At 42.6% G+C, this 19,919-nt stretch overlaps 1 protein-coding gene across 1 annotated transcript in view; it reads left to right on the top strand.

Annotated features, from left to right (window-relative positions):
• LOC115476518 (ankyrin repeat and fibronectin type-III domain-containing protein 1-like) overlaps positions 1-17,562 on the top strand; it is a 1,054,756-nt gene extending 1,037,194 nt beyond the window's left edge. The window contains exon 24 of the mRNA XM_030212932.1: positions 16,109-17,562. Coding sequence (XP_030068792.1) covers positions 16,109-16,399 — 291 coding nt within the window. The 3' untranslated portion in view covers positions 16,400-17,562. The remainder of the gene's footprint in view (positions 1-16,108) is intronic.
• The last annotated feature ends 2,357 nt before the right edge of the window (positions 17,563-19,919 follow it).

Genomic DNA, 19,919 nt, shown 5'->3' with positions numbered 1-19,919 from the left:
AAAGAGGTCACTAGACCACCAAGGCAGTAGTAAGGTAAGGGGAGGGGGTGACGGGGAGGGGGAGTGACGGGGTGTTGACAGAGGGGAGGGGAAAATGTGACAGGGGGCGGAGTGAGGGCATGAAAGGGGTGTGGCGTGAAAGTGGGTGGGTGGGTGTGAAAGGGGGCGTGGCAGGTGTGTGGTGGGGGCGGGGCATGTGTGCTCCTTTTGGGGGGACAAAATATGGTAACCCTACACCCAACTCGAAACTGTGTTTGTTTAATTCTGTATGTAACCGTGTGTGTGTGTGTGTTTTAGGGTTGCCATATTTGTGGAAACACATAAAAGAAAAAAGAGGATGTTTTCCTAAAAATTAAAAAACCTGGAGGACATATCTGAAGAAGTTCAAAAGAAGGACAGGTCCTCTTAAAATAGGATGTATGGTAGCCCTGGGATGTGTGTGGGTGTGTGTGTGTGTGTGGTGGAGGGAGGTTGTTGCTCTTATGAGCCTTTGCTTGCAGGAGAGAAAAACAAGAGAGAAGGAGGACCTCTGTGCTGACATTATACAGGCCTAGAACTCATTTCATAGACATGATAGAGGAGCAGTACATGCACAGGTTCAGGTTTGGTAAGGAGACTATAGTGTACCTATGCAATTAGCTAGAGGAAGACCTAGAGCCCAGGGCATGGAGGGAACAAGTCCTGCCAGTGCACCTGAAGGTCACCACAGTCCTAGCATTTTTTGCCTTTGGAGCCTTCCAGACACCTCTTGGTGCAACAACAGGCATCAGCCAGCCAGACATCTCAGTGCTGCATTGCTCAGTTTCTACGGGCCTTCCTCAGGAGAGACACGCAATACATTCTCTTCTCTGAATATGAGTAGCAGCAACACCAAACTGTGACAGAGTTCTTTGATCTGGCACACACCCTCAGTGTTAGAGGCTGTAGATTGCACACACATTGCCATTAGACCACAAGAAGGCAATTTATAGGAACCTCAAGTCCTACCATTCTCTTAATATGCAGGCAGTCTGTAATGCCTCCAACATGATAACTGATGTGTGTGCCTGCTACCCAGGTTCCTGGCACAACGCCTAGATTCACACAATCTGGCATACACGACTGCTTTGAGAGTAGCAAGATCAGTAGGGGTTGGCTGCTAGGTGAACTCACTTATATTCACCCACAGCCTTACAGTCAAAAATTTCTTATTTCTCTCCCCACAGATGACTCCTTCCACATGCAACAACCAGCTTCTGGGAACATCAAGACTGTGATGTACCAGTCCCCCATTACACTAGCTACATTGGCACTCATATCACCTCTTCTCTCTCCCTTGTAGATAATAGAGGCTATCTGCTCAGGACAAGACTAATGACCCCGATAGTCCACCTTCAGGGCCCAGCAGAAGAGAAATATAATGAGGCATACAGGAACACCAGGGCTGTCATAGAGCTGACATTTGGCATGTTAAATCCAGCTTCGGGTGTGTGGACAGGTTGAGGAGAGAACTTCTCTAAACCTCTGGCACAGCATCTGACATCTTCCTGGCCTGCTGCATGCTCCACAACCTAATCAAATGGCAGATGCCTGAACCAGAGGTACCGATCCTGGTAAGCCAAGATAGCAATGAGACCTTACACCTCCACAGGCCCACAAGCATGCAATGAATTAATTCAGACACATTTATTTTGCATCATTACAAGTGGCCCTGTGAACATAACAAACATACCCTCCTTACCCTCTTCAGAGTGATGATCCTCCTCTTCAGGCTCTTCCGCAGGGTCCACAGGTGTCAATCTGTCCTGGACTGTGACATCAAGATATTACAATGATGTTCTCTGCTAACCACTGGCCTCTTGGATGTTGGAAGGACTGGTCATTTAATTTCTGTTGCCTTCCTTCACTACCTCATGACCCACCATAGCATCTGTAAGATGGACAAAACAATACTTAGGAGTGGACTGAAGTTGTGTGGACTAATGGATGCTCAAGAAATGGCAGTAGCTATGCACTATAACAGCAGGTAAAAGATTTTGGTTAATGATCTAATAACTGTGCAGAACAGACATGCTATAGTATATAGCAAAATATATAGCAACATACTGGCTGTTATTTTTTTAAACGCTTACCGTTGCTGGCTAGTTTAGCTCCAGATATTCAGTGCCGGGTCATGTCTGGGCACCGGCAGTGAATATCGGGGGCTAATTTCAGTGGGGCTAGCCACCAGAGATTAGGTGGGTCTAAGCCTAAATTCAGCTTGGTCCGCATAAGACAGTTATGTGGGCTGCAGATGAATATTGGGCCAGCACTTGCATAACTTAAAAATCACCCACGGCCCTCCAAACCCCCACATAATGAGCAAGCCCACTCGGATCCCCCTCCCCAAATGAGCAGGCCCATTCCAATCCCCTCCACCTTTCTGTTGGAATGTAATTGTATTTTACATGCATTGCCTGTCACCTATTATTTCTCTGTGATTACTCTGTGACCTCTGATGTGAATTACTTAGAGAGGTCACACAGCTATGCAACTTCCTGTGGGGGTTAGATGCAGCACATGCAGCACATGGAGCACATGGAGCTCATGATCTCTCCTAACCTGAGAGGATCTATGGTGGTGTGAGCATCCATTACCATCTAAGCACATGGAAGGAGCTGATAATACAAATGTATAGTAATATGTATATATAAGCCTGTCTGATTATAATCTAACTACAAACTGTGAGTAAACAGATGTTTTGTTACTTCAACTTTAAAGTGACTCAGCAGTGAATTATTCAGGGGTGAATGAGAGAGAGATGAAGAAAGAAATTAACATTTCTAAAGCTGAAGCTGTGTGTACTAAAATCTGCTAATTATTTACTACAAATAATCCAACACTTTCACAAAATGACCCCCCTCCCCACCTGTCATCAATATAGGCCTTCCCCAGGCTTATCTAGTATGCCTAGTGGTCCAGTAGGGGAGGGGGGCAGATGCAAAACCCACTCGCTCCTCATGGTACTGTGTTCTAAATATTGCCAGCACCCACATACTTGCCGGCTTCTCCCTAATGCTATCACGAGTACTGCCCCTGACCTGCCCACTTTTTTTGGGCCAGTCAGAGACAATATTCAGTGATAGTGCTTAGTTATGTGCTGCTGAATATAGGCAGTTAGGTGTCCTCAGGTGACTTAAGCAAGCAGGAGCCTTTCCTGCCTGCTTAAATTGCTTTGAATATTGGTCAGATAGTAGATGACAGCAGATATCATGAGCAATTCAGGATTAAACGAACAAAGAATGTGGTATGAAATACTTGATCCTGGTCTTTCTTTGCCATTTCTGGGACGTAGATCATAGATGTCTGCCCGGCATTGTCTTTATGTTCCAATTACTTGAGTTGCCATCGAAGCCCACTCTAGCCTATCCTAATCTGACTTGTCATTTATGGGACACAGACCACAGAGGTCTGCCTGGCATAGTCCTCATGTTCCAACTACTAGAGTTTAAAGAGAATCCACGTACGTGGAGAACTCAGTAGATCCTACGAAGCATAAAATGAAAATAAAAAGAAGTGGGAATATAAACCAGGCTATCCAAAAAAACTGGAACCAACCAAAGTCAATTGAATATTAAGACAAAAAATGTTTATTAATTTCACATTAAAAATGACTCAACACAACGTTGTGTTTCGGCCTGGTGGCCTACATCAGGAGTCTTATATCTAAGATAAAAATTAAACTAAGATCATAAATTGATGATATGAAGAAATCTCAAATCTCAAGTAAAAAATCTGCAGACAAGGACATAAAAATGGTCTTGAAAAAGACCGTTTGGAAAATGAAACATTTTTTGTCTTAATATTCAATTGACTTTGGTTGGTTCCAGTATTTTTGGATAGCCTGGTTTATATTCCCACCTCTTTTTATTTCCAACTACTAGAGTTGCCATTAAAGCTCTCTCCAGTCCATCCTAAACTGTCTTGCCATATACAAGACACAGACTGTAGAAGTCTGCCTGGCACTGGTCTTACTTCTTCATAACCTGAGTCGCCATCTAAACAACACTTCACATATCAACACACATGCAGTCATTTAAGTTTTGTTTTTTATACTATGCATTTCCTAATTAGTGATCATCTGTGTTCATCCCATGCCTTTTTGAATTCCATCTTCATTTTTAAGCTCTGGACATTTGGCACCCTTGTCACAAGGGATATGTAGAAGTAGGTATAGAGGTCATGAAATAGGCACCATGTATGCGCACCTGTTAGGCCTTTGTCCTGTTCATATGGTGATAGCGCCCTGCTACACAGACAGTGTTTGTGATTATTGAGCCAATGTGATATTTTAAGTGGCATAATCAAAAGAGAAGGACGCCCATCTTCTGACACAAATCGGGAGATGGGTGTCCTCTCAGGGTCGCCCAAATCGGCATAATTGAAAGCCAATTTTGGGCGTCCTCAACTGCTTTCTGTCACGTGGACAACCAAAGTTCATGGGAGTGTGTTGGAGGGTGTACTGAAGGTGGGACGGGGCGTGGTCAAGAGATGGGCATCCTCGGCCGATAATGGAAAAAAGAAGGGCGTCCCTGGCGAGCATTTGGCCGACTTTACTTGGTCCAATTTTTTTCACGACCAAGCCTCGAAAAGCTGCCCGAACTGACCAGATGACCACCGGAGGGAATGGGGGATGACCTCCCCTTACTCCCACCCAAAAAATAAAATTAAAAACATTTTTTCCAGCCTCTATGTCAGCCTCAAATGTCATACCCAGCTCCATGACAGTAGTATGCAGGTCCCTGGAGCAGTTTTTAGTGAGTGCACTTCAGGCAGGCGGAGCCAGGCCCATCCCCCCTACCTGTTACACTTGTGGTGGTAAATGGGAGCCCTCCAAAACCCACCCGAAACCCACTGTACTCACATGTAGGTGCCCCCCTTCACCCCTTAGGACTATGGTAGTGGTGTACAGTTGTGGGGAGTGGGTTTGGGGGGAGTTGGGAGGGCTCAGCACTAAAGGTAAGGGAGCTATGCACCTGGGAGCAATTTGTGAAGTCCACTGCAGTGCTCCCTAGGGTGCCCGGTTGGTGTCCTGGCATGTGAGGAGGACCAGTGCACTACGAATGCTGGCTCCTCCCACGACCAAAGGGCTTGCATTTGGTCATTTTTGAGATGGGTGTCCTCGGTTTCCATTATCAGCGAAACCGAGGTTGTCCATCTCTAAGGTCGACCATCTCTTTGGTCAACCTAAATGTTGAGATTTGGGCGTCCCCGACCGTATTATCAAAATGAAAGATGGACGCCCATCTTGTTTCAATAATACGGGATGCCCCGCCCCTTCAAGGGGACGTCCTCAGAGATGGGTGCCCTTAGAGATGGGCGTCCCCATTTGAAAATGCCCCTCTTTGGCTCAAAAAAGATACAGTGGAATTAGAGAAGGTTCAAAGATGAGCAACCAAAATGGTAAAGAGGATGGAACTCTCATTTGAGGAAAGGCTAAATAGGTTAGTGCTCTTCAGGTCTTCATTTGTACCACTAAGTTCAAAACATGGAAGTATGGTAGCTGCACTGTAGATATGCCACATGATATGACTGCCTAAATTACTTTATATTTCAACGGTTTTTATTGATGATGTACCACGTCAAACAAAACCAATAAAGTCAAACATTTTGTAAACATTCAGTCATGTCATAATTGTACATATGCATCTAGTCTAACATCATCAACATTATTTTACATCCTTTCCTCCCCCCCCCCCCCCCACCTCCCCTTTATTTTACTCCTTTACCTTTATCTATTTATTTCATGGTAATTATACTAGCAATATCTATTACAGGTCTTAACCGGTCCAAAATCCGGAGCAAATATCTGCTGGATGTCTCACTATCTAGGACGTATCCAATTTGTTAAGCACTGCACTTCTAGCCTTGTGGGAGATATTTTGTAAATATTTAGACCATATATTAACAAAGATCTTTCTTTTCTTTGGGTTACCGTAAGCCTCCCTGGCCTCCCAGAGCATTAGCTCATGGAATCTATTTCTCCAGTACCAAAAGGAGGGTGGCTCAGCTTGCAGCCAATGTCTGAGTATACATTTTTTCCCCACTGCATGGGCCTTACACAAGAATAACTCCTGATTTTTGTCTGAGATCCCATAAGCATTGCTTTTATTCAAAAGCACTCCCCTCCAGGAGGTAAGCAGTCTATGTCCCAATAGTTGTTCAAGATATTTCTGTAACATTTTCCAAAAGTGTTTTATTCGATCACATCGCCAAAATGCATGCAAACAAGTGTTATCTCTATGACACTTAGGACATTGAGCATCAGATATCCATCCTGCCCTTACTGCTTGTGATTGTGATATGTACCCCCTGTGAATTACCCTGTATTGACTCTCCTGCAGCTCTGCCCTTCCCACTTGTCTTGGTATATCTTTTATCAATTTTGCAAAATTTATTCCTTTCAGCTCATAGCCCAAGTCTTTGCTCCATGTCTTTTCAAGTATCTCATAGGCACGGGGGGGGGGGGGCTAAGGGACTCCAATACTTTATGTAAACTCGATATTGACACCTGTCAGTGTGCATCCCCTTTCAAAAAAATCTCGAAGCCTAGAGCCCAACCTCGTGCCATCTTGATCCACACTGAACCAATAGTGATGCAATTGTCGATATGTGTAATAATCTTTAGTGGCTAAAGAGAATCTCTGCTGCAGGTCCGGAAAACTGTACAGAATACCCTCTTCATTCATTAAATGTTCTAGCAAAGTAATCCCCTGTGCCAACCATCTATCAAATAAACCCTTCTCCAGCCCCGGTGGAAAGTTCCCATTCCCTCGCAATGGGAGCTGGTCACTAGCATTGGGGTTATATTTCCAAGACTGCATAAGAAATCTCCAAGCACTTCTCAGAGGTTGAAGCAATATGCTGTTCCGAATGCTAAGTGGTAAGCTTTTTGTTTTTGCTTGTAATAAGAAATTCAAATGCCAAGGCCTAAATAGAGCCTGCTCCCAACTAAGTGGGGTATATTGATTTGTGTTAAACAGCCAATCCCTAAGATGTCTCAGAAGGCATGCCTGATTGAATCGTTTAATACAACATAATCCTAGCCCACCCCGTGCCCATCCATCATTCAAATATTCAAAGCACACTTTGGATTTCTTCCCCCCCCCCCCCCCATAGGAATCCCCTACAGATTCTATTCAGCTGTCGTAAATCTTTACTGATCAAATGTATTGGCAGTACCTGCAAGAGGTAGAGCCATCTTGGGAATATGATCATTTTAAATAGATTTATTCTACCTATTAATGATATCGGTAAATGGTTCCATCTTTCAAGAGAGTGTCTAGTATCCTGTAATTGCTTTTCTATATTGATTATATAAAGTTTGGTGGTGTCCATTGTCAGACGAATTCCCAGATACCTAAAAGATTCCTCTGCCCACTTTAACAGTAACCGTCCCAGCCTATCTCTTAGTTGGTCTCCCTCCCTCTGCAAAACTTCAGACTTCTCTAAATTGAGCTTAAATCCAGAGAAGTCGCCATATTCTGTCATATACTCTAAGAGAGCTGTCAGTGGTGCTTCTGGGTAAATTACATGGGCTAGTAAATCATCAGCAAAAGCTGTTATTTTGAAAGTTTCTGTTCCCATCTGAACACCTTGTACATCGGGTGTCTGCTGGATATTTCTTATTAATGGATCTAGGGTCAGAACAAATAATAAGGGCAACAGTGGGCAGCCCTGCCTAGTTCCTCGATATATGGGAAATGGAGAAGACAAAATACCATTAACCCACACCTGGGCTTGTGGTAAATAGTATAAAGCTCGAATCGCCTCTTGAAAAAATCCCTTTATACCATAGGCGTCTAAAGTTCCAAATAGAAAGCCCCATACTACCCTATCAAACGCCTTTTCGGCATCAAAACTAACTAATACCGACGGCATGGCTTGTGTGGACATCTTCTCCAATGTTGCCAAAATCTTTCTCATGTTTTTGGTAATAGTTCTACCCTGTACAAATCCCACCTGAGATTCCTCAATGATGTCTGGCAGTATTCGAGATAGGCGATTGGCCACGACTTTAGCGAATAGTTTAGCCTCATAATTAAGCAACGATATTGGCCTATAAGATTCAGGTTTCTGAATATCCCTCCCTGGTTTCGGGATCACTATGATCTGTGCAGTTCTTAAGGAGGTGGGCATTTGTTTCTCCTGCGCTATGGTATTAAACATTGAGGTAAGAGGTGCTACTATTTCTTCTTTTAATAGTTTGTAGAATTCTCCTCTATACCCGTCCAGGCCTGGAGCTTTCCCCAATGGCCCCTGCCTAAATTACTTTAATAGTACAAAAGAAGGAGTAGGGTAGGCTTCTTTTGCATGATTGTCCTACATAGAGATTGAGTGTACTTCCACTTTTGTGGTCCCTTCCTGTATATCACTTTAATGCCAGTCAGGGATCCTGTGACTGATGGCTTTCTACAGCTGCACTGCTAACCATTTTAGTCATTGGGACAGGTGCATATAAATCTCAAGGTGTATCATTGAAATGACATAGAAAATGTCAGTAAAATATCCTATGCTATTTCATGTCATTGGCAAATAAAAATGAGTAGAAAAAGCACAAAATGTTACGTTTATTTCATGTGTCATCAAATAGTGGCACTCTTTCAAAAGATTGTGCATGCACTATTCACAAAGAATGCACACACTTTCCATTTTTCCCATGATGACATAAGGGGAAAAAAACCAAAACAAAATTAATATTCCTGGAAATGACACAAAATGAAAATGTTCTGGCTGCACAATCCTGGCATGTCACACAGGTACCTTCCAAGGCCTGCCCCACTGTGACAAAGGGCCAGTGACTGTTGGAAGAGCTGGACTTTGGTACATCTGTGTCTAGAACAGTTGAAGGCCATATAATTCCTGTCTAACTGGTATGTGGCACACTTATATCAAAGGTAGCTCCCAGCACAACTAGAATAATGCTTGTGGTATTCTTGCACAAAGCCTGACCCTGGAGTATGGAGGATGTAAGTAATGGATGGAGTGGTACCATGGCATAGCACACATAATGTTGCCTGGTTTGTCCAGCAGGAAGGGAATTGGGGGCCGTAGATGTGTTCAAGGCCTCGGTGATATCTCTTTAGAGTATCTGGCCTATGCCTTAATGGCCGTACTTGTACTTGGATGTCTTCTCAGGGGTGCCATGTGTACCCATAGGAATGTGATGTGATATGTTGTTGTTATTGGAATACACTACAAAAGTCTGTTAGGAACTCCCTCACATGGCATGTTATAGGCCCTGTCATCTGTGGATGCTATTTAGGCTGTGGTGCTGGGGAAACCACATCACTGAGTACATGTGCAATGTGTAAAGGCGTCTATCCCATGGGTAATTAAAGAACAGGCATGCAAAGCTTGGATTGCTCACAGACAATATACAGCAGACAGTGTCCAATTCATTCCTGAGACCCAGATTGTTGGCGTGTTTTATGTAAATGGATGTGGGGGCTGCTGTGGGGGAAGGAGACTCATGTGCTCACTGTAATGCATGTTTTCAGTAGCAAAAGTTTACATTATTTCTATCTTTGTACACAGCCAGACAAATGATTTCACACTCTTGTCTCCTTTTTGTAACATCACTGTGTGGAACAGGGGAGTAAATTCAATGGCGGTTACTGTAGGACCTGATTCACACGACCTATGTATTGCCAACATAGGATAGCAGAGGCTGGGTGATTGCTGGGGTGGCAAGGGTTCAATAGTAAGCCCTTGTATGGCATATATGGAGTGGAAACGTATCTTCTCATGTCCTACTGTTGTAAGATATGGCTACTGTATTGACAAATTGCAAGCTGTACCCTGCACCCGAAGGAAATATGGAGTATGTCCGCTGTAGGGGTTATGTAAAACATGAGTAATAAGTCTCTGTACCTGTGCAGTACTACCATCATGAAATTATTAGGAACTGGATTTCTTATTACTCTCCCTATACACAATGTCATATGAATCTGGACAAAGATGAGCTCCATAAAAGAGTAGTATATGGGGTCTTAGTAACCACTTTGGAGAAGGCAGGCATACAGAACATTAGGTTGGGTTATGTCCCATGTGTATCTTTCTCCATATTATAGCTTTGGAGTAAGGCTGTGTGTCACTGTGAGTGCATGTGGACATGTCAGAGGACATGGGGAAACACGTAATAGCAATAAAGCTTGTAACAATAGTGATTTGCAATGTTCATAATAGTTTATTCAAAAATGTAAAAAAAAAACGACAGTTCACAGAAGGAGAATGGGGAGGGACAGAGTCCATTTCAGGGAGAGGAGAAGGACAGATGTCAAGAGTGGGTTGGCCAAGCATCAGGAAAGAAGGGAAACTGGATGAAGCCAGCACACTCTAGGGCAGCTACCAGGTCCCCAAGGGTACCCAGCATGTGCTCTGGAGCACACTTCATCCTCTCAGTATAAAGGTGCTGTATGACCTTTAGCCTCAAGTCCAGAGCCTCTTGTTGCCTGACCATCTCCTGCACCAGTGCAACTACTATTTCATCTCTGCTGCATCTGGGGTAGCAAACAGAGCTCCCCCCCCCCTAGATGCTACACGGGATAATGCATTAGCTGCATGAGAGCAAGGGGTGGGGGCTATTGAAGGGCTGGAACTCCTCACTGTCAGATATTATAACTACCTCCTGATCCTCCTCATCTTTTTCCTGGGGTGGCACAGTGGGACAGCCGTGGCTGGGGTGGAGGATTAGAAGGAGATGAGGGATTGTTGTGATGGAGGGTGGAGGGAGATCATGATAGGTGTTTGGGAGGGAGGGGGTTAGGGTTACCATATTTGTGGAGACAAAAAAGAGGACACAAAAAATAAATTGCTCTGTGCCCCTGCCACATCCACAGCACCTGCTGCACCATGCTTCACAGTCTCTGTGACCCCCTAAGAAAGCCAGATTCTATAAACAGTGAAATAGTAGTAAAAGTAACAAATGCATTTTCTTCCAGACACTGGTAAATACAAAATTAGAAAAGATGTACATTTCCAAAAAAGGTAAGCATTGATGAGCAGCATGTCCCCCTTTCTCCAGAGGGTCCAGCAGCTTGATGGCAGCTGTTAGATGCATGAACCTGGTGGGAAATGCAATCAAAATGTCATTATTTTTTCACCATTTTAGGGTTGTTGTACAGGTGACATTAGCCTGGCAGAGGGATGTGTGCATTTTAAGGATAGAAACATGAAAGTCTGCTGTGTTATGAGCGATCACTGAACAGAAGTTTAAATATAGGGATTACGGATAGGGGATGGGGTAGTGCAGCTGTACAATGCTAACAGCTGCTGTGTATTCGATGTTTCTGTGTGTAGTTTACATGATGTAAAGACACCAATATTTGGCACGCCCATGTATATGTTTATATATGATGTATCTCTATACATAGCCATAATGTACTTGTATGTTCAGTGGTGCTGACTATGAACAATTATATAACATTGATACTAACATTTATGCACATATTCATAAACTTCATTATTCTAAACATTTATGTGCACACGTGTGTCTGTGACTGCCAAAATTCCACCTAAGCACTAAACCCATGTGACATATATAAACTGGCACCTAGAGGTACATACCACTTGCACGCTTCAAAAGCACCATTAATTGACAGACAGGCACCTGTGTGCACTAGGCCTGTATTCTACAAGGCAGATCCTCAGTGCCTATTGCTCAGGACTTTGTCCTTTCCTTTACTACTCTCTCATTCCTTATTCCATCTTGCTCTCTTTGCTCTTCACACAAACAACACTGGGTTGATCCAATACAAATGCAGAATTGTTTGGATTCCACTCGTGACTCCTGTTTCTCAGTTATGGCCCTAATGCGTTCCAATACAGCATTAAAGAAATTCACAATCTTTCTACTTCACTGGGGCCTTCCTCTAAGGTTAACACCTTCCCACAATTAGTAGTCGGTTTCAGCAGCTATGTTTTTGTATGTCTGATACTCAGACCCAAGCTTGCCTTATGTGTGTCGCCTTGCACGTTTAAGTTAATATTTTCCTTGTTTCTCGGTAATGACTAGTTTCTATTATTGAGCTAAGTATCACCTCCCTTTTGTTTCTCTTTTCCCTTTGTGTTGTTGTCTAATTCTCTCTTGTTTGTGTGTTGTGTCTCTTGTTTTTTTGTTTTTGTCTCCCTTCTTTCCCTTGATTTTTATTGTAAACCGCCTAATAACATTTATTGAATTTGCAGTATATCAAATAATGGTTGATGATGATGCAAGGACGGGTGTACACATGGGTGAAGCATGGGCGGGCCATGGGCATCTCTCCTGGTAGTTTATAGAATACTATAAATTACTTATACCACATGGCACACTTAGGTGTGCCAACTTATACCTGCCACTCACATGGCTTAAGAGGATGCACCAGTGCCAACATTGCACAGCAAGATGCTGTTTTAGAGTTGGCGCTAAGTGCAAGGCATCGGGACGCTTAATCAGAGGTGCCAGGTTATACAATTTATTTATTTTATTTATTAGGATTTATTTACCGCCTTTTTGAGGAATTCACTCAAGGCGGTGTACAGTAAGAATAGATCAAACATGAGCAGGAGGCAATTAGAGCAGTAAAAATATTTGAACAACAATACAAAGTATGGCATGGTATACTACTTGCAATGGCAACACTTTACACTAGAACATTATAATTGGTAGTGAGGGGTAAGGCAAAGTTGTAACATATAGATGAGTAAGAAAGTAGGAAGAACTAGAAAGTAAGGTGATTGATCTGACGAAAGTTGCACATGAGGTCAGAGAGATGGTTAAATATTATCTCAGCTAGGGTAGGAGTGGATAAACACGTCTCTCTGCAATATGTGCAGCCCGAGTCAATCCTTGTGTGTGTGAGTGAGACTAACAAGTTAGTTACTTCTTCCGTTAAAGGCTTGGTTGAAGATCCAAGTTTCACCTGCTTGCCCTCATGGTGTACCCACAGGGTAGCTTCAGTGGAGCTCAAACTTACATGTGTAACTTATAGAATACTGAAAATTATTTATTTTATTTATTTATTTTAAACACTTCTAACCTGCCCATAAACTAGGCTGTTTCCATAAAAACATACATACCAATGTAAAACATTATATGGGTGCCTGCAGTACTTAGGCACTTACACACCAGCTCTATGGCTGGCATAAGTGCTTGCAGCTACAGTGGGGGAAATAAGTATTTGATCCCTTGCTGATTTTGTAAGTTTGCCCACTGACAAAGACATGAGCAGCCCATAATTGAAGGGTAGGTTATTGGTAACAGTGAGAGATAGCACATCACAAATTAAATCCGGAAAATCACATTGTGGAAAGTATATGAATTTATTTGCATTCTGCAGAGGGAAATAAGTATTTGATCCCCCACCAACTAGTAAGAGATCTGGCCCCTACAGACCAGGTAGATGCTCCAAATCAACTCGTTACCTGCATGACAGACAGCTGTCGGCAATGGTCACCTGTATGAAAGACACCTGTCCACAGACTCAGTGAATCAGTCAGACTCTAACCTCTACAAAATGGCCAAGAGCAAGGAGCTGTCTAAGGATGTCAGGGACAAGGTCATACACCTGCACAAGGCTGGAATGGGCTACAAAACCATCAGTAAGACGCTGGGCGAGAAGGAGACAACTGTTGGTGCCATAGTAAGAAAATGGAAGAAGTACAAAATGACTGTCAATCAACAAAGATCTGGGGCTCCACGCAAAATCTCACCTCGTGGGGTATCCTTGATCATGAGGAAGGTTAGAAATCAGCCTACAACTACAAGGGGGGAACTTGTCAATGATCTCAAGGCAGCTGGGACCACTGTCACCACGAAAACCATTGGTAACACATTACGACATAACGGATTGCAATCCTGCAGTGCCCGCAAGGTCCCCCTGCTCCGGAAGGCACATGTGACGGCCCGTCTGAAGTTTGCCAGTGAACACCTGGATGATGCCGAGAGTGATTGGGAGAAGGTGCTGTGGTCAGATGAGACAAAAATTGAGCTCTTTGGCATGAACTCAACTCGCCGTGTTTGGAGGAAGAGAAATGCTGCCTATGACCCAAAGAACACCGTCCCCACTGTCAAGCATGGAGGTGGAAATGTTATGTTTTGGGGGTGTTTCTCTGCTAAGGGCACAGGACTACTTCACCGCATCAATGGGAGAATGGATGGGGCCATGTACCGTACAATTCTGAGTGACAACCTCCTTCCCTCCGCCAGGGCCTTAAAAATGGGTCGTGGCTGGGTCTTCCAGCACGACAATGACCCAAAACATACAGCCAAGGCAACAAAGGAGTGGCTCAGGAAGAAGCACATTAGGGTCATGGAGTGGCCTAGCCAGTCACCAGACCTTAATCCCATTGAAAACTTATGGAGGGAGCTGAAGCTGCGAGTTGCCAAGCGACAGCCCAGAACTCTTAATGATTTAGAGATGATCTGCAAAGAGGAGTGGACCAAAATTCCTCCTGACATGTGTGCAAACCTCATCATCAACTACAGAAGACGTCTGACCGCTGTGCTTGCCAACAAGGGTTTTGCCACCAAGTATTAGGTCTTGTTTGCCAGAGGGATCAAATACTTATTTCCCTCTGCAGAATGCAAATAAATTCATATACTTTCCACAATGTGATTTTCCGGATTTAATTTGTGATGTGCTATCTCTCACTGTTACCAATAACCTACCCTTCAATTATGGGCTGCTCATGTCTTTGTCAGTGGGCAAACTTACAAAATCAGCAAGGGATCAAATACTTATTTCCCCCACTGTAACTGCTAGATTCATATATACTCTGTTAGGCTAGTATTCTATAAAGAAAAGTAGATGCCTGCATTCGTTTGTAGAATAGACTTCTATTGTTTGTCCTGTTATATGATTGCCTTGATAGTCCTACTCAGGGCTTTTTTTGAGGGGGTACTTAGGGGTACTGAGTATCGACACCTTTTCCATTATCTGCTGAAATTGACCTATGGACCCCAAGTTTTAATGAAAGAGCTCAGACTCTACACCACCAATTCTGCCTTGTCATAGATTCTGTGACTGGTTGCAGGGGAGGGGGCCTGGCCATTGTGGGGTGGGTCTGTCAGTGACCACCCCACCCCTGAAGGGTGGCCTAGCATTTGAGTACCGGCACCTTTTTTGCTAGAAAAAACATACTGGTCCTGCTGAATGTAGGTACAAATTTGAAATGTCTATATTAGATGTTTCAAACTATATAAAGAATTATGATATGTGGAGACAAACATATCAAACAGGTAGTCCCAGGGCAGGATTAAGGCATAGGCAAACTAGGCTCTTGCCTAACATCCAAACATTTTTGAGAGTCCCTCTCAGATGTGCTCATTCAATGCTTCCCGTGGCATACTTTTGCCCTAAGTCTACTGCTTGCAGAAAAGAGTGAGGGTAGGTCAGAGCCACCACTGCTCACAGTGGTCTGTTTGTTTTCCCCACTGCTTGGACATCATCTTCCAGTGGACATGAGGAGTTGGCGAGCTGTGATTTTTACCAGCTTTTGTCTCCTCTGTCAGTTTAGCTGTCCAGTCAGAACCACATGGGGCTTTGTCACATTTGGAAGCCCAACAGGTTTGTTTGCCCTGTCCCTAAAGGATTAATAACAATCCTGGGTAGTCCAACAAACCAAGACTGAAACAAAAACTGGGGCAGCACTTAGCTCCTACCCATTCATAAACCTTCCCTAACAGCAATGAACTGGGCATAAAGCTTGAAGACCACTTTAAACATTACAGTGAATTAAAAATACATTATTGTCACGAGCAACAAAGCACTTCCTTTTTTCTTTTTCAAATGAAATCAGTTTCAGTGTTGGTATTCTTATGCCATGAACCTTCATTCATAACTACCCAGGTAGTTTCCCGTGTTCCTAGTCTAGTGGGTTGTACTAATGGCCATGAGCATGGGGACCATGCACCAAGGAACCTTCTGGAACCCTGTATGATGCATTCTAAATCCAGCCACCTGGTGTCACCCTTATTGATGATAATGACTTTGAAATTTTCACTCGTTCAATTGTTAGAGAGCATACCAAAGTAGAGTTTCCCATGGTTCTCTTGGTTTTGGTCACATATTCTCTCTCTCTTTTTTTATTTGTATGTCTTTGTATACAGCTCCATGTAACCAGCAAGACATCAGCTCAGGAGGTGGTAAAACTGGTGGTGACAGAAATGAACAATATATCCAGAACCATGCTAGGAAATGCTGAAGCCTACTGTTATGGACATGACCAACTAGATCACTTTGGATTAGTCTTTGTGTTGGACAACAACAAAGAACAATGGCTGGCAGATGATTTCCTTCCCTTCTCACTTCAGACTTCTTGGACCAAGGGTCGGTTTTGTGTCCGAATTCGGGAAACATCACCTCTTTTGTTCCAGTTTGGGCCTGCAACCACTGTATGAAAATAAAAAAGTGAAAGGGGTACTGGGTGGGAAATCTTCATTTTTCATTGAGTTTTACAGCTCTTTAAGGCTTCCTCCGTACGACAGTCACTTTCCCATTAAAGACAAGGTAGATTATGACTTACTAAAACCAAAGGCATATCGAGGATTGTTTTCATAACTGCAAAAAGATGGATGATGAAGCAAGGAAGAGCAAGTAGCTTTGTGTCTGAGAATGGTCACAGGAATGGAATTTGAGAGGAAGACATTTTTAGAAAAAAAATAGAAAAGAAGCAATACATATTTTTTTCTCTCTAGAATTCCATGTTTGGGTTTTTATTAAATGAAAAGCCACGGAGACTTAATGGGATTCTGAATGGTGCCCCCTATCCCCCAGCAAAACATTTGCTCAGAAGAAGGAAAACCCCACAACAGAGAAAAAAAGACCTTTAAAGGAAGGTTGTTTTTTGTTTACTGTTTCACTGTTATGTTGAGAAATATTTTATTGCACAAATTCCTGGAACAAAATAATTTGTCTTCTTAGAAAAAAGCAAGAAAAGACAAAAAAAAAAAAAGTGTGCTAGAACTACTCGACCTATGTGAAAGCTGTGTGCCATACCTTCTGTACTCTTTTTTTGGTGGAAATCAAAAAAACAAAAAGTCCTACACCAAGGCAAAAACTTTGTCTTTTGCACTTCCATCATTAGAGCTTCCTGTTGACATCCTATAGTCTCATTCTTTGCTTTCGCTTTCTCTCTGTTGCTGTTTGTTTCAGTGACTTGTGATTGGCCAATGTGCATCCAATAGCATGATGTTTTATTAGCCACTCAAGGCATCTTTGTTAGTCTGAGGACATATTGAACTCCTTATGGGCCACAGTAAAGACTGATTTGCTGCTCGTATCTAATTGAGGTGTCATTTCTCATGTGATGTGCTAGATTAAAAAAAAAAAAAAAAGAAAGGAATGAACCCCACCCAGTTCTTAATTGAGGATGAATGGTGAATGTTTAAAATTTCTTACCTGTTTGTTTTTTCCCTCCCCAGACCCTTTCACATTTCTCTCCCTCTCCTCTTTGCTCCTGCTGTTCCTTCTTCATCCTGTATTTTCTTGCTTTTCAAACATATCTTCTTTTTTTTCAATGTTTCTTTCCAGACTGTTGTTTGTTCAGGCAAGCAGTGACATATCAAAGAGATGCTAATTCTTCAAAACAATAAAGAAACTACAGAGTGATTTTAAAAGGTGGAAGGCACTGGTGCTATGTGTACAAATGTTTTTTGCTAGTATTTTAAGTTGTGAAAGTTATAAAATATAAATTGGTCTGGGAAATCGGTGATAATGGCTTTTCCTGAACTACATGGCTTCCAGTGAAGGTTTGCCAGTGTCTGTTTCTCTCTTGCCTTAGAAGTAAAGAGATTCTGTATGGAGAAAAATAACAAACAACGAAGGTACCAGTAATCTGCAGACTGCACACAAGCGGTCGAAAGAAATACATCACACATCAAAGTGGGTTCAAAGTCTTTATTCAGCAAAGGAGATCTCACACAATAAAAGCATATAGACATCACCAGCAAAAAGCTTTTACTGTGGGAATGTAAATGGGATGTAGTACACTTAATATGGATCCTCATTTCTGAAGCATAGTTTCCATTCAGCATCCAAGACTTATTCTTTGAATGTTTTATTTGTATTTCATTTTATGCAACAGAATACTATTAAGATTTTCTGTATAGAGTGACCCTGGTGTAACATAAAACAACCTGGATGTGAAATCATTTAGCCATTCTTACAATCGCGAAAGAATCAGGATTCCTAAGGCGGCTTCTGACTCTAGGTGGCCTGTTTACTAAAGTGTGATAGTTTTGCACATACTGGGCCAGATTCTATATATGGCACTTGACAAACCCAGTTAGAACAAAATTCTGCCTAAGCGAATTCTATATGCTGCGTCTAGATTTAGGCACGGTATATAGAATATGCTTAGTTGATATCCCAGTGCCTAGAACTACGTGCATCCATTTACACCAAGGAAAATGTGGAGTAAATGCCAATGCATAGATTTAGGCGCAGAGGGGCATATGCCTATAACAGTGGATAAATTTTGGATCACCCATGAAAAGTCCATTTTTCCCGTCCATAACTATGCCCCTTTTTGGCTGCGCGCATTAGAATTTAGGTGCAGTTCATTACAGAATATGCTTAGTGAGTTGTGCACATAAACTATAATTTTGTCAAGTAGTCCTCAGTATTGCTTGTTAAGTGCTGTTATCAATGCTGATTAGCTTGTTAAGCCAATTAAGTTACACGTGTTGTTATAGAATACACTTGGATTTTGGCATGAAACACTAGGCACAATATATAGAATCCGGGAGACTTTGGATTAACTCCCTCGCTTTAATTTATGTGTCTATTGTGTGTATAAATTTATAGAATACTACTATCCACACACATAAATTTTTACTTGCCCGCATAAATGGTACCATTGCACCTAAACATTATTCTATAATTACACCCTCAAACGGTATACTGAGAAAGCAAGGGGCATTCACAGGGGAGGAGCATGGGTAAGGCATAGGTGGTGCCAACATTTATATGGGCAACTTGCAGAATACTGTAAGTTTCATGTGTTTCTTACGCATTTAGGCATGAACATTTACCCAAGCCGTAGACCTGTTGTAAATGTTTGCATCCTCATTTCATAAGAAGACAGGAGGAAACTCTCTGCAGAGGAAAATACAGCAGTGGCAATCAAATGAAGGGATGAACCAGCCAAGAAGTTCCAAACAGTCAGAATCAAAGTTTATCCTAAGTACGACTGACCTGACAAGACAGTTTTTCAACTTGTGTCGCCTGCATCAGATGTCTGTCGTATTTAGCCAAGGTACACAAAGTCCAAATGTCAAAATCTAAGTGTCAGACTCCAGATTACATTGAGAATCTTCTCTTGAATTGCAAAATGCTACCGCTGTCGTTAGTTAAGTTAGAGTTCCTTTGGACTTTGTGTACCTTTGACTGTTTGGAACTTCTTGGCAGGTTCAACTCTTCATTCAGTTGTCACCGCTGCTGTTTCACCTGCACCTACATTTCAGCAAGCTGATGTTGGACTTACATTAGGTTTAGGTTTATTGATGTGTATTTAACTGTCCTTACTGAATACACAGGTCAAACACTAAGGGGTCCTTTTACTAAGGTGTGCTGAAAAAAGGCCTGTGCTAGTGTAGGCGCGTGTTTTGGGTGCATGCAGATCCATTTTTCAGCGTGCCTGTAAAAAAATGCCTTTTTGAAAATTTTTGCTGAAAATGGATGTGTGGCAAAAAAAAAATTGGCACGCGTTCATTTTCGGTCTGAGACCTTACCACCAGCCATTGATTTAGTGGTAACATCTCTTGCGTTAACCGTGTGGTAATTGCCTAAGCGCATCAAGTCAGAGTTACCGCCTGATTTTCGCCATACGCCAGAAAATAAAATATATTTCCCCATGTGTCAAAAATGAAATTACCACACGGGCCATGCGGTAGCTCAGAATTGACATGTATTGGGCAT

Source organism: Microcaecilia unicolor, chromosome 8 (genome assembly GCF_901765095.1).
Source record: "Microcaecilia unicolor chromosome 8, aMicUni1.1, whole genome shotgun sequence".
Classification (NCBI taxonomy): Eukaryota; Metazoa; Chordata; class Amphibia; order Gymnophiona; family Siphonopidae; genus Microcaecilia; species Microcaecilia unicolor.
Note: the sequence above shows the minus strand (reverse complement) of the source record. Positions and strands in the feature narration are given on the sequence as shown.